At 41.7% G+C, this 15,315-nt stretch overlaps 1 protein-coding gene across 20 annotated transcripts in view; it reads left to right on the top strand.

The window, feature by feature from the left end:
- The window catches only part of SLMAP (sarcolemma associated protein), a 93,837-nt gene that overhangs the window by 47,769 nt on the left and 30,753 nt on the right, over positions 1 to 15,315 (top strand). For 16 of the 20 annotated variants that reach the window (XM_028719120.2, XM_028719122.2, XM_028719119.2 and 13 more), the window contains exons 6-13: positions 1,189 to 1,251; positions 4,685 to 4,780; positions 5,071 to 5,142; positions 7,869 to 8,009; positions 10,548 to 10,685; positions 10,812 to 10,980; positions 11,069 to 11,119; positions 12,184 to 12,234. In XM_028719120.2, coding sequence (XP_028574953.2) covers positions 1,189 to 1,251; positions 4,685 to 4,780; positions 5,071 to 5,142; positions 7,869 to 8,009; positions 10,548 to 10,685; positions 10,812 to 10,980; positions 11,069 to 11,119; positions 12,184 to 12,234 — 781 coding nt within the window. The remainder of the gene's footprint in view (positions 1 to 1,188; positions 1,252 to 4,684; positions 4,781 to 5,070; positions 5,143 to 7,868; positions 8,010 to 10,547; positions 10,686 to 10,811; positions 10,981 to 11,068; positions 11,120 to 12,183; positions 12,235 to 15,315) is intronic. The other 4 variants (XM_028719127.2, XM_028719133.2, XM_077924943.1 and 1 more) reach the window with 1 other exon arrangement.

Below are 15,315 nucleotides of genomic sequence, written 5' to 3' on the forward strand. Positions count from 1 at the left end.
TGATTGTAGGAATTTGTGTAAAAGCTACGTTTGCAATGTACAAGAAGCCTGCACCTGCTTTGTTTCTCCCTTCTCATGCTGAGGCAAAACAGACAATGATTGCTGACTTAGCATTGCATTCTGAACCAAAAATCATGGTTTGCTTTACTCCAAACAAACCACAGTGATAAGCCAAAGTTGTTTTTTGGCTATCCAGTTAGGGCTTGAAAGCTTTTTTTAACATAAGATTTCTCAGACAACCCAAATATAAAAGTCAGAGGTAGGATGTTTAATACTATGAGTTTTTTATGTTTAGCCTCCAATACTGTGCTACAGTTGTATACAGTCCTAAAGGGTGCAGTACCCAACAATTTAATTATAGATATCCTTAATTAACTAATCTTGTTGTAAATATAGATTAAAGACCAGTGCTGACTGAAAAGCTGGCTTGTGCTTTACAGGTACCTACATGTATTCTTTTACAATTGGCTGGGTGCGTACGGTTTCTTGCACAATGGACATTCCAGTACCATGACTAATATCATATTAATATGCTCTATCAAGCTGCTAAGCAATTTACTAGCTTAATTTCTTCAACATAAGAAAGGTAACAGAAATCTAGAGAAATAAGACAAATATACATAAAACCAGCATGTCAAAAAATGAAAAGAAAGAAAATTGAATAAAACATCTTTTAAAAATGGGCAGCTTAATTAGGCTTGGGTAGGCTTGCTGAAATAAACAAGAAAAACCCAGCACATTGCTTCATACTAACTGTTTTGTATACAAAAAAAAAAAATGGAATTCCATTTAACTTTCATATAATTTATAATTTGAGGGTGGCCAGCAAACAATGATAAAAAGAAAAAATAGGGGTAACTGTTAGCTCAAAATAAGGATGCTCTGTAAATGTATACATGTGTCCTTTTTTCTTTATTACAGTAGCTTGCATTTATGCTGATATTAAGGAAGTCCTTGCAAAAGTTTTAGAGGATAAAAACCTTTTTTTGTTGCACTTTTGCTATTAACTTCATAAATCGAGTGAACTACTGATGACAGGCCTTCACTTGTTTGCACAAGTGTTTGAATGGATTAAGAGGAGAGTTAAACAACCAAAATAAGAAAAGAAGGGAATGTGTTGATTCGGTTTATTTTATATACATTGAAAGTATTATGGGTTTCAGAGAAATTTGTTCTTCAATTTCACAGGTTGCTGCTAACACTCCCAGTATGTACTCTCAGGAACTGTTTCAGCTTTCTCAGTATCTACAGGTAACTTTTCTTTTGGGCATATGTATAATTCCTGTTCCTTTATATTGTATAGGTTTGACTGAGTGTTCTTCTACATAATCAGTTAGGAGCTTCTGTGTGGCAAATATATTAGGAGTAAGGCTGAGACTGGATCAGCTAGTGACATCATGCATATAATGGACTTTCTTGTTATAATGTTTGAAATTCTAGAAAGCAGTTCCAAGTGTTTTCCCTGCCATGCATGCACTATAGTCATAATTAGTATCTGTAGCATGCTAGTATTAACCTAATCTCAGTTCACTGTTATGATTAGCATTCCTAACTTCTGTCTCCCAAGTATGTATGGGGAAATGGTCTGGGATGGGGGTTGGAGAGTAGATGGGACACGCAGCATCTTTCAGTCTTGCCCCCAAACTGCTGTAGCTGCTCTCCAACCAGTCCCCCTGATATCTGATACCCACTTTGGCAAGATACCCAATGAAATTTAAGGTAGATTGGAACACCAAGTTGCAGGAGTAAACATGTTTCCTGCAAGTCTCCTAAACCCCATTCTCAGTTGGCATTTCCCCTTTATATCCTAGTAAAATGTATCTATGGGAAGTTCTAATATACTTAACCTACAAGGAATAAAATTAAATGCACTTCAGATCTCCCAGAGGGCCTATCTGGCATTACCCCTTTTGTATTCCCTTTGATCCATTTCTTCCTGGACTGTAGACAAGAGTGAGCCATATAAATCTCTCTTTTCTCTTGGCCTACGTACACATTACCAGCTTAAAACATCTAGGTTTCAATTAGGATTGAAGCTGGTTTGGGGAATAATGCATCAAAATGCAGCATTTCATAAAAACAACCGGATAGTTATAGGTTGAGACTAATGCATGTACACTGCTTCCAAAACCAGTGGTGGGAATGCAGTCAATGCAGGGTTACACCTTGGAGGTTTCAACAGTTTTAATATTGACATCTGGAAACTGCCTGTGCCAATTTGCAAACCTCTGATTGCAGTAGTATTGTGTGCAAAATTATTAAGTGCAGCCAATTTTTGGGGTAGTGGTAAAGGAGTTGTATTTTGAGCTGATTAAGGAGAAGATATACAGGCCAAACCCCCCCCCCCATTTACACATGTTCAGTATGCACATTACCGTGTATATGCACGTTGCGCTGAACCGACAAGTGAATTTAAAAATTGCTAAACTTGCCTCAGAAGAGCCAAGAAAGGTCAGGGAAAGGCGCAAAAACAGTGCCTAGCAATCCCACGTGCCTTTGCAATTGCAGTCACGAGAGCCCTTGCACCAACCGTTGAGGCCTGTAGCGAGTTGGAGGTTGAGGAAGGAGGTTGAGAGGGAATGATTGTGGCGGAGTTTGGCAGAGTTTTGGGTGGAGATTTTCAAGCCATTCTTTGAGGCAGCACCAAAATGCAAGGCACCATCATCTTCCTTGGGTGACAACAAACTTCCTTGGGTGACAACAAACTCAAGAGGCAGCGAGGAGAAATTGGAAGTGCTGGACTGCTTCTGGGATGGTATGAGCGTGTGTGCTGTGGCACACAAGTTTGGCAGGAATGAGCCCAGCATACGTGCCTTTAGGATACGGGAGAAGAAAATCCAGGCAGTGGAGCAGTGAGTACCTGTACACCTACAACTGCCAAGGTCCCAGCCAGGTGCGGGATGAGGCCCTGGACCTTTAGCTTGATGACGTGAACTGCAAGTGTATCCTTGTCGACAGATACACCTTGCACAAGAAGCCGCTCAGGCTGTATGCGCACTCCTGTGAAGGAGCTTCAAAGTCGCTTCAATTTAAAGAATGTTGGCCCCTGTGGTGAAGCTGCATCCATGGACGAGGAGGCTGCCCAAGTGTGCCCTGACCAGCTGAAGAGACAGAAGCACCAGCTGCCCATCACCATGTTCCTCTGCAAGACACCACCAGCCCTACCCAGTGAATCTGACCCACAGCCGAGCACCTTGGGGTACTGGTCTACCCCACTTGTTTATTGAAAATCGTCCTCTTGCAATGAGGAAGACTTGAGTGCCACCATGGCCACCATTTCTGCCCATCTGGTACTGGGCTGCTGGTTTTTCAAAGGGTTTTTCTAGGGTTTCCAGAGGTTTAGAGGGTGTTTGCAGGCTTTTCCAATGGGTGCTCCAATTATACATGATTTCATGTATGTGCGTGTGTCAGGGGCTCAGGAGCAGAGGCGCAGGGGAGAGAGGAAATGGAGAGCGAAGGGGAAGAATCTGAGGGCAGCGGAGGGCAGAATGACAGTGACCCAAGAGATTCCATCAGCCTCTCCAGTGAATCAGAAGATTCCCAGAAGGGGGCGCCTATGGCCAGGGCAAGGGGGGTCCCAGGGGGGACACACCAGAAGCAGGGGGCCAGCGGAGACTCCCAAAGCAGTAGCTGGAAATCAGGGCCAGCTTCCCCACCAGAGCGTAGTGAGAGGGAAGAGCCCCATAGGTCAGAGTCAGCGTCTCCTCCGGCAAGCAGGGAGGCGGAGTCAAGCCCAGCTGGCATCCCCGAAGAGGGAAGCAGCGACAGGAGCAGTATAACGGTCAGAAGGAAGGTGGCAGGCTGGGCGCGCGCGCCAAGTTCAAATGTACAGGCGCGCGGGACAGCAGAAAGCACGGATTGGGAACCAGGTCCTAAAGCTCGCCGGAGGGAGGGGGAAGACTCAGGGGATTCAGCCTCAGAAGAGTCTAGGAAGGGCAAGACCTTGGCGGACAAGCGGACCCAGAGGAAGAGGGAGCAGAGGAAGAGGTGGAGCAAAGCTAGGGTCTTAAACTGGTGTCTGGGGGGAGGAGACTCAGACGGAGCTTCGATGGTCTAGGGTTTCAGACGTAGGGCTGCGCGCCACGGCTGTCAAACCAATAATGAACTTCAATAAAGACTTCTGTATATAAAGAGGAACTGGCGTTGGTCCTTTGTGAGCTGGGACCAGGGGCAGCTCTGACAGCGTGGTTACTCGAAACACAACCCCTGTGTAATTGGGGCTTGCCTGTATTCCTATTGACTACCCAGCCCTTTTTAAAAAGAAGGGTAAAGTATGCCACCTAGTGGTTTTCGGTAAAGATAACTTTGAACATTTTGGTGAGAAATTGGCCTTGTTCTTTCAGTTTCTTTGAACTTTGATAGCTGCTGAGCTGCTTTCTTTTCCTTGAAACAGAAATAGTCCTTGAAGTTTTTCTGTCTTTAAAACTCATACAAAGCCTACAGTGAGATGGGCCCATACATGTGTAAGAGGCCAGAGCACATTCTAAGCATATATAGGAACCTGAGTTCACTGATATCTCAACTCAGCCAAAATAATCATATCTAGTTATAAACACTGAGGTACAAAAGACAGTGTGTTGAAATCTCTCACCCTTTTAAACCATTTAACTCTACTTTGTAAGTGCTGATATATATTGCTACTGTGTTGTACTAACAGGATTTTTTTTGTTGTTATTCAATGCAGGAAGCCTTACATAGGGAACAAATGTTGGAACAGAAATTGGCCACCTTGCAGCGATTGCTTGCTGTCACACAAGAGGCATCAGATACTAGTTGGCAGGTATTTTGTGTGATGTTGATTTTGGACCTTTTCAGATAGTGCACCTACTTATCTGTCATAACTATAGATTACTGTGAACTAATTTGAAGTGTAGTTAGCAATGCTGTAAAGCATGGCCAGTGGTTAGGGGCAATGGGAGTTGGAGTCAAGCAGCATCTGGAGGACACCACTTGGCTTCCCCGGTAGTAAAGTATTGCGTAAAACCCACGTTCTTATTAAATACTCACTGTGTGTTTTTACTGTATTAGATGCTGCTAATTTACGAATGTGCTTGAATTTCTTTCTAACAGGCTTTGATAGATGAAGATAGACTACTATCAAGGTTAGAGGTTATGGGAAACCAACTACAAGCATGTTCAAAAGTAGGTAGTTTGCTTGGATTTAGAGTTTGAGAACTTGGAGTACTTGATCATATCAAAACATGTATTATTTGTTTAGCAAATATAAGAGGGAGCCTTTCTGGATCAGATCAAAGGTCCACCTAGGTCAACATCCTGTTTCTCACAGTGACCATGCACATGTTAACAGGAAGCCCACAAGCAGGGCAGGGAACCATTTGCTCCACTGTTGCCACCTCCCCTCATCACCTTTAAATTCAGTGACATACTTCCTCTAGACATGGAGGTTTCATGTAGCAATGATACCTAGAAGCCAGTGATAGGGGGGAAATGAACTCTGTGTACTCAAGGAATTGTATGATTTTGGCGTTTGTTTTTATTGGGTCTCTGACTGTATAATGAAATTTGTCCTGGTTAACATTTTAAAAGCATTCTAAGCCAGTGGCCATTTCCATTCAGTGTGGCAGTACCAGGATAATGTTAGTGCTGAAAAAATGTGTGTCATCTTGCTACTCTCTGTTCCTTCTGTTTTCGTGTTCAGTTTATTGTTTTTAGGATGAAGCTCCATTTAAACGTAAGCTACCTTGAGGGGCTCATAAAACCAGAGTACAGTGGTACCTTGGTTCTCGAACTCAATCCGTTCTAGAAGTCCGTTCGACTTCCAAAACATTCGCAGACCAAGGCATGGCTTCTGATTGGCTGATTGGCCCCAGAAATAATGTCAACAGCCGAAACAGACATTCGGCTTCCAAAAATGTTCACAAACTGGAACACTTACTTCTGGGTTTGTGGCGTTCGGGAGCTGATTTGTTTGTCAACTAAGCCATTTTGGGAACCAGGGTACCACTATATCCATTATTTGGATAAATAATTAAATTATCCATCATTTAAAGTATCCATGATTTAAATAAATATTTAAATTTATATATTTAAATAAATATTTAAATTTAGTGTGCATTATACTCTGATTAGATAAGTTATTTTAATCTTTGTTCCTCAAAAGCAGTGTTGACTGATTCACATTAAAACAATTCTAAGTCATGATATAAAATTATCAAGTCAAATGACTGCTTTATATGCAGACTTTATACTCTGCAATCTGTGCATGAAGTGTTATTTTCACGGCAGCCATGAGAGCAGGGAGAGCTTATCTGGGATAGTCATTCAGTGCTTTCTTAAAATAGCCAGAGCAGAGTAGTTTTTGATAATCAACGTGAGATAGCCAAAGATCTTTGGTGTCAACTAGTGGCTTAGCTGTGTGAGGCAGGATTTTATGAGCAGGCCTATCCAGAGACTTTGTACACCTTTCTGGGCCTCATTTGTATCCAAGAATTACCACAGATGAATGGGAAAAGAAATAAAAAATGCAGAGGCATTAAGAGAGATGTAACCATCTCACAGAATCCTGTAACTCCATTTTTGCTTTCTGTGGTTTCACTGCATGTTTTCTCAAATTCTGCTTCACAGATCTGGGCTGCTGCAAATGTAGCATTTTCATCATCTTAACATTGGTTAAGAGCTTGGGCACTTGCTATGGTAGCATATTCTCTTCCCCCTTCCTTCCTCAGCAGTGAATTACCTGCTTCATTTTGCCTTAAGAACTAAGTGAAACATAAGTATAGAGCTTTAGTATGGTAAATGTTAATATGATTCTTGTTTAACCAAGGTCTAAAATTACATTCCAGTAGCACCTTAAAGACCAACTAAGTCAGTTCTTGGTATGAGCTTTCGTGTGCATGCACACTTCTTCAGATACCAAGAAGTGTGCATGCACACGAAAGTGTTTGGTATCTGAAGAAGTGTGCATGCACACGAAAGCTCATACCAAGAACTGACTTAGTTGGTCTTTAAGGTGCTACTGGAAGTAATTTTTTTGTTTTGACTATGGCAGACCAACACGGCTACCTATCTGTAACTAAAATTACATTGTAATGCTTTATTTAAATCCTGATTAAGCTGGAGCCTTGGTTAGTGTTATCTGCAGTTAAGCAAACATCAGCAGAGACCTTGCAGTTAAGGTCTCTGCTGATGTTTCTTTAACCATAGTTTACATATGCGTGTGTCTTTAATACAGTCAAACCTCAGTTGTCGAACATAATCCGTTCCGGAAGCCCGTTCAGCTTCCGAAACATTTGACAACCGAATCATGGCTTCTGATTGTGCACTTAGCGGAAACTATGTCGGACGTTCAGCTTCCAAAAAACGTTTGAAAACTGGAGCATTTCCTTCCGCGTTTTTGGCGTTCGGGAGCTGAATCGTTCAAAAATGGAGCTGTTTCGGAGCCGAGGTTTGACTATTTCCTGAAAAGGAAGGGAATATGCATTTCCAAAGTTAGCTCCTGGCCACTAACTATGGTTAAGGAGTCAGTGTTATGGCTGCACCTCTCTCTTACATCCCTGGAACATCCCCCCTTTTCTTTTTTCTTTTTAATGAGGAAAAAACCTTAGAATTTTGCATAGCACAAGCATAGTAGCTTCAGTTTGAAATGGTATATTGACATGACTTCTCAGAAGTAAAACTGCTGTCAAGAATGGCAGACAATGTAGCATTCGAAAAAGGGTAAGAATGTTTCAGACATCATGAGGGACAAGGTGGGGAACTTTTAATGGAATACCAAATTTCCTAGGATAAAACCCTAGTGAATTCCTAAAATGGATGAAATATTTTCGTAACTTAATGTAATACTGTTGTAAATGGTAATATGAGCATGTGGCTTTAAGATTTCCACCATGTTGCATTTCTGCTTACAGAATCAAACAGAAGATGGTTTGCGAAAGGAGCTTATAGCATTACAGGAAGACAAGCATAACTATGAGACAACTGCCAAAGAGTCCTTGAGGCGGGTCCTTCAGGAAAAAATTGAAGTGGTCAGAAAACTCTCTGAAGTGGAGGTATTTATCATTTGCATTTTAGCCATGTTCCTGAAACTGGGTTTTGCCACCATACCATGAAAATAAAACATCAATATGTCAACATTTTTATTATTATTTGCTGTGTTTTGCTTGTCTTGAGATTTATTTCCTGACTCTGAGATTTAACCCTTTTTAAAATAGGGTTTTCTCTCTTGCAAAGTTAGGGTGGTATTTTCTCCCTGCTCAAACAACTCTTCTTGGAATGTATGTATCTGACTTGTGCATTTTTCTTAGGTACCGTATTTTTCGCTCTATAACACGCACCTGACCATAACACGCACATCGTTTTTAGAGGAGGAAAACAAGGGAAAAAATATTCTGAATGAAACAGTGGACGTATCATTTTTGTGCTTCATGCTGTGGCCACAGACATGTGATCTGATGGTGAATTTGGGGTGACCCAATGCAAAAATCCTGAGAATCCCTGTGGATCCATGCTTTGTAACCACGTTTTTGCACCATTGCAGCCCCAGGCAACAGTGGGTGCGTGATTTTTTTGGGGGGGCAGGCTGTAGCCATGGACATGCTATGTGCTCTGATGGTGAATTTTGGCTGACCCAATGCAAAGATCCTGAGGATCCATGTGGATCCATGCTTTGTAACCACGTTTTTGCACCATTGCAGCCCCAGGCAACAGTGGGTGCATGATTTTTTTTTTGGGGGGGGGGGGACAGGCTGTAGCCATGGACATGCTATGTGCTCTGATGGTGAATTTTGGCTGACCCAATGCAAAGATCCTGAGGATCCATGTGGATCCATGCTTTGTAACCACGTTTTTGCACCATTGCAGCCCCAGGCAACAATGGGTGTGTGATTTTGGGGGGGCAGGCTGTAGCCATGGACATGCTGTGTGCTCTGATGGTGAATTTGGGGTGACCCAATGCAAAGATCCTGAGGATCCATGTGGATCCATGCTTTGTAACCACATTTTAAGTGGGGAGGGAAGGAAAAACACAGAAGGCTAAGAATGCAGGAGAGGGCTATAACGTGAGGAAAGGAAGGCAAAAGTTTCCCCCCACCCACCCACACAAGCCAGCCAGCCTGCGCTCTCTCTCTCTCCCTCTCCCTCCCACCAGCATGACAGAAGAAAGCATTTTAACTGCATTAAGAACTATTTAGCAGCGAAACCTAAGCTTTGCCATCCCTTAAGAGGTACAGACACTGTAATCTTCCAGATCGCATGAATTTACAGGCAAAACACTGTTTAAGGATTTCATCCTTTTAAATGGAAGAAAGCATATTTGAATGCTGTGTGTCTCCAAAAACAAAAAGCAGGAAGTCAAATCAGAATTTTAAGCCGAACCTGTAATCTCTCTTCCCTTCACAAACATTGTTCCCTCCGGAGCAGGGAGAGGATAGAACGAGGGACGCTCTGCTCTCCCCTCTACTTGCCTGGAGGGGAGGGGCTTTCCCTGCTCTTTGTTCCGTTTGAGCAAACACAGTAACGAAACAGAGGAGGGTGGGCAGTAAGACCCTGAGGCAGAATGCAGGAAAGCCACCACTTCCTCTCTCACGGAGCTCCCTTCTCCCTGAAGCGCGGTTTGATTTTTGCCTCATTTTTCGGCTCCAGGGACCACACATTCGCTGCATAACACGCACAGACATTTCCCCTTCCTTTTTAGGAGAAAAAATCTGCGTGTTATAGAGCGAAAAATACGGTATGTGTTCAGGTTTTTGTTTTGTATGCTCGTACTAATGACTTGAACTGTCACTTTAATTTTTTTTTTAAAAAACCCATAAAATTGCATATGCATAAAGATCATAAAATGGCGGGGCAATTTTGATTAAAGTTGAATTCACACTATGCACACCTCCGTTAAAATTTAAACTGTACTCAAACTGATTGCCCCTTGTATTTAGGATTAGAAGAGTAGGATTGAATCCAATGGAGACACTGAGCTTGCACAATGTCTTCTGCTTGTGCAACAGATATTCCCGTGCATCACCCCTAGAACAGATTGGAGGGAATGCCGCAGAGATTGGGGAGAGGGCAAGGGCAGCATGCTTAGCAAAATAACGTTTTGAGTAATTTTATTTATTCATTTAGAGCACTTGTACTCCACTCTTCAGCCAAAAAGTCCCCCAGAGCAGCTTACATACGATCAAAGCAAATTCTAAAAAAGCACGACACCCAAGGGGAAAGGAATAGGGAGGGAAGAAGGAAATGAAAATGAAAATGCAGGCACCAGTTTCTAAACAGTTGTTCCTATAATGACCAGCTGTGGAAGGAGATTCCTGATGGAGCTGGCTTGCCATAGCAGAGCTGATGTAGTGAGCTCTGCTTCCCAGCTCCCCCCCCTTCTGGAATGGCTGTCCCCAGCTGAAGGAGAGGAGGCCTGATGGGGCTGGCCTGTCTCGGCAGAGCCATTGAAGTGATGTCTGGCACATTTCTCTGGGAAATGGTTGCTATAATTCTCATGCATTGCACAGTTATAATAAATCTTAAAAACAGAGTAACATAAAAGTTTCTGCTTTCAATAGATTTTTGGCTTCATTGTGCAATTTTTCTTCTCACAGCGAAGCTTAAGCAACACCGAAGATGAATGTACTCACTTGAAAGAAATGAACGAACGGACTCAGGAAGAATTGCGGGAATTGGCCAACAAATACAACGGAGCTGTAAATGAAATGAAAGATCTCACTGACAAACTAAAGGTACAGTCGGTCTTTCTAACCGCACGTTTTGGTTCCAGAACTAACATGACTTTTGCATTCATTCTTTTTCTGGAATCGCCATCCATAGGTACTGATCTGTGGCTTGTTTTTCATGGTGTTGAACAGGCAGCTGAAGGGAGACAAGAAGAAATCCAGCAAAAGGGACAGGCTGAGAAAAAGGAATTGCAGCACAAAATAGAAGAGATGGAAGAGAGAGAGCAAGAGCTTCAAGCAAAAATAGAGGCTTTGCAAGCAGATAATGACTTCACCAATGAACGGCTAACTGCTTTACAAGGTCAGTCCAGTAGTTCAAACATGTTTTTATCATAATTTTTTTTCTTTAAAACTGTGAAATATATGTTTTTTTGGAATTCTGTTTGCAGTCCGGTTAGAACATCTTCAGGAGAAAGCTCTTAAAGAACACAACAGCTTAGGTAGGTCTGATGTTAAAGTATTTTGCTTAATGTTGAAATTTGATTATTAAATTGTACCTCTATCGTGCAGAGCAGTTGAATGAGCTATAGATCACAGACTGTAAGAATGTTTGAAAACGATGCCTTTAGTTTTATTATAGTTTATTTTCTAGATTATTGATAAACCATGGTTTCAAGAAAATACCAGTAGAGGGCACTGTTTTTTAAAAGTCCCAACACAAAAGGTGAACTATTGCAACTTTTCAATTCTAGTGATGCAGTTAAGGAAGAATTATGACATCATTAACAATTTTTTTGGGATGGTATATTGATTTTGGCACTTGTGATACATGACGAACTCTGTTGCTCAAAGGAGGGAAATTGAGATTATTTCTTATTTTCCAGTAGCTTGAAGGATAAAGTATTAATAGAGGCCCATATTTAGTGGAAGGTTCCTGACTGAACTGGGTAGCAAAACTGAACTGCGTTTTTTTTTGTGAGATGTGGGGCAAATAGCTCAGGGGGTGACCATAGCATATGCTTTGCAAAAGGTCCTTAGAGAGTGACTGACAATGTGTGAAATTGACTGGCACTGGGCTGGATGAACAACTGGTTTTCTTTGGTAAAAGGCAGCTTCCTTTGTTCCTGAATGTCAAGGGCAGGGGGCCTGAAACTCGGCAGTGCTGCTCCCATGTTCTTGTAACTACAGTCATGAACTGAAACGCCCTAGAATACCCTCAGAATGAGTGTTATCCAAAGGAGCATTCAGGGGCATGATGAGTGGTGGCTGCCAGTGAGGAGGGCAAGGTTCTTTCATCAGATGCCCCTCACAATGGCACTCATTCTGAGGACATTCTGAGCAACTGAAAATGTTGGTCCATTAAGGAGCTAGGGAAGACCTGGTGAGATTTGCAACCCTGCCCTTGAAATTTAACCCCCATAATAGCCCAAATGCCCAGCTCACTTTTGCCACCTGAAAATGGAGTGTCTCTGCTTCTAATCAGTCCTAAGCAATATAGAAAGTCAGCACCCATATCTACAGAATACTTTGCTTATTCAGAATTAATACCCTTTGTTAATTCCAGGCATACAAGTTGATGACTTCATTCCTAAAATTAATGGGAGCGCTGAAAAAGGTAGAGTATCTTTAATGACTGCCTTTTTTGTGGTGGTGGTTTTTTTATTTTTTATTTTTGGTTATTTGCTTGTTTTGTGTTAATATTTTTTTCTAATTTTTACAACAAAAAGTAAGTTAAAATATTACTGAAGAAACACTTGGTGTTGGCTTCTAAATTTTGTATTTTTAGACATTCCTTTGCATGGATACACTACTATTAGCCGGAGCATGAAGTTTTCAATACTAGTGAGACTTTAGTAACAGAGTAGATCAGTAAAATATATCTATCCACTGTAGGAAAATAATTACAGTAATAAAAGCAGATACATCAACATGGCAGTTCAGGACAATAATGCCAATGGCTCTTCAAGTTTAACTCTGATGATGGTTGGAGACTTAAAAAAAAAACAAGTCAAGTTTCTGCCTCAAAATAAATCAAAATGATGAAAACTTCAGTCGTCCTTTGCAGGGTACTATTAATGTAGTATGTTCCAAAATGGATAAGGGTGCCCAAGTTAATTTGCAGGGCAATCTTATACCTGCCTGTTCAAAAGGAATCCCACTGAGTTTAATATGACTTTCACCCAGTTAAGCATGTATAGGATCGCAGCCCTGGAATCTTTTGCTTTGCTTGCCAATTAACTCTAAAATGTTGCTGCCTTTCACATCTTAAGATGCTAAATTTGCAAGCACGATCACTTCCTAACTTATCCTTTAACATTAGTACACACAATGTTCTCATTTCTTTTGAAATGCTTAACTTCCCTCTTAGGATCTGAGGAATGCAGAGGACCCTTTTGGACACCTGTAGCTTTCTATGTAATTTACTCTGTTGCACTGCCACATCTAAAGAAGCAAGACATGTTTAAAACAGACTAGAGGCTTGCCTCATCAGCTGTAGTGATCAGAACAAAACCCAGTTAGAACATAACACTGGAATCAAGATATCAGGACTGGACTGCAGGATTCCATTCCTCCTCTCTTCTTGCATGCAAATTCCCACTGCCTCCTTTTATCTAATTTGGTCTTGTGTGACCAGTGTTAACCCTAGTTGCAATTAATCCTGGTGTTTAACTCTACCCATTTTGAGAACCTGATTGAAAACAGGGTCTCAAAATGAGTTTTGGAGCATACCTTGGTTTCATTTTAATCACAGTTGTCGAAAAGATAATATTAAATGTGAAACCCAGTTTGAAGAGGGTGGCTGGAATTTGCATTCAAAAGTGGGAGGGTGGTATTTTATGGTAGTCCCCCAAACTCTGGTTCCTTTTATGTCCAAACCAGGCCAAAGTCATCTTATCATCTTGTATGATCTCTGTGGAGATATGTTTTACTTGGAATTGACAAGCAGTAGCTCTTATTAACTATTCCTTTTGTGGAGCTTTCTTCCACAGCTTTGTTGGCCAAAAATCCACAGTCTCAGAAGGCAGGATGTTTAGTGAGTTACCAAGTGATAAAGATCTGGTAATGTTTCTACTCACAAGGGCTCATTGCTTACAGTTTGCTCTTTAGGCCTTTGTCAGGCAGATCCACTTATTCTTTTACTTTCGTACTGCCAGCATTCCCTTCCCCACCTTTCCTCTCTTGTAGTTCCTAACTTTACTTGTCCCTTGACATTCACATTTCTCTTCAGTTTGCTCAACTGAATCTCCTTCTGCTATACTGTTTCCTTGCTTCCCACAACCAGCTCAGTTTCCCTAACAAATTCTTTTGCACTATATCATTTTTTCTTTATCTTTGGTAGCCTGAGTTTCAGAGCTTTCACAAGAAAACAGATGAGACTACCATTCATCCATGAACACGGACCTGGGCTTGCCCAATCCAGTCTTCTCGTAGACCTGTAATAGCGCAGGGTCTTGTACCGTTACTCTTTTTCTGTGAATGGAGTGGGGCTTATTGCTTCTCAAAACTTCTCCCACTCTTCAGGTTCCACTTTTTGTAATCTGGCAGTTCCCTTGTGATTCTGCCCTAGGTAGCATGGATGATGCCATTCTCTTCTCAGTCATTTACACAACATCTGCTCCCCGCACTGTGCACATCATCTTACATGGGAGCTTTGCCCCACTGTCAGGACAGATTCTTTTGAGGGCTGCTGCTTTCCTATCACAGGGAAAGAGGGCCGCCTCCATCACCAGAGTAAGTGATTATGGGGCCCCTTTGTGGGACACTGAGAGACCTGTTGTCCGATCCTAGATATGCAGTTGATAATGCTGTTCAAATGGACTCAGTTTTGTTTCAAAGCTTAAATGTGCAGAAGCAACATTTGTTTTGAGGTTTGCAAAAGCCTTGGACAATGTACAGTATGCATATACATTGAGGTCTGGATGGCGAAATGGCAACTATTTGATTTGGGCATGGGAAACCAGGCTAGAATCCTCACTCACTAACGAAATTCTATGGTGGCAGGGGGCATTAGATAAATAATTATTTCCGAACCAAACACACTTGATGGTCTTATTTTTTCCTTTCTGACTAAAATGGCACTTTAACAGCTTCTTTGGAAAATGTATATAATACAGATTAAACTGATTAGAAATTTTAACCTGTTAGACTGGGGTGGCTAACATTTTTTGGCCCAAGGGACACATTCACCCATGGCCAGTCTTCCATGGGGCATACCACACTCTTGCATACAGATACTCATATCCGTGTGTGCACACATGCAGGCAGATATACACACAGGCACACAACCCCACTTCTTATTAAATGATTGATCTGATTACTAGAGATGATCAATTCCCATCCCCATCAGGACACTGGGCGCCACCCACCCTAGTGCACTACTTTATTTATTTATTTGTTCCTGATGCCATAGTCAGTGGGGTCAGGAAATTTTGCTTTGGGGACCATGTCAAGCCCTCAAAATGAGGGTTTGTCACCCCTGTGTAAGACATTAGTGAGATGAAAGCTATTTCGAGGAACTGTCTGAAAATATCCTTTTAACTACAACTCTTAAACAACAGGTATAATCCTTTCCAGCTATTTACTTTAACCATACCCAACTTCACAAATTACTATATGTTATGAATTAAGTCCAGCTGTTGAGACCCAGTAATTTGAAGGTAGTTTAAAATTGTGTCCAATTTCTGAGTTGGGTAAC

This window comes from Podarcis muralis, chromosome 2 (assembly GCF_964188315.1).
Source record: "Podarcis muralis chromosome 2, rPodMur119.hap1.1, whole genome shotgun sequence".
Classification (NCBI taxonomy): Eukaryota; Metazoa; Chordata; class Lepidosauria; order Squamata; family Lacertidae; genus Podarcis; species Podarcis muralis.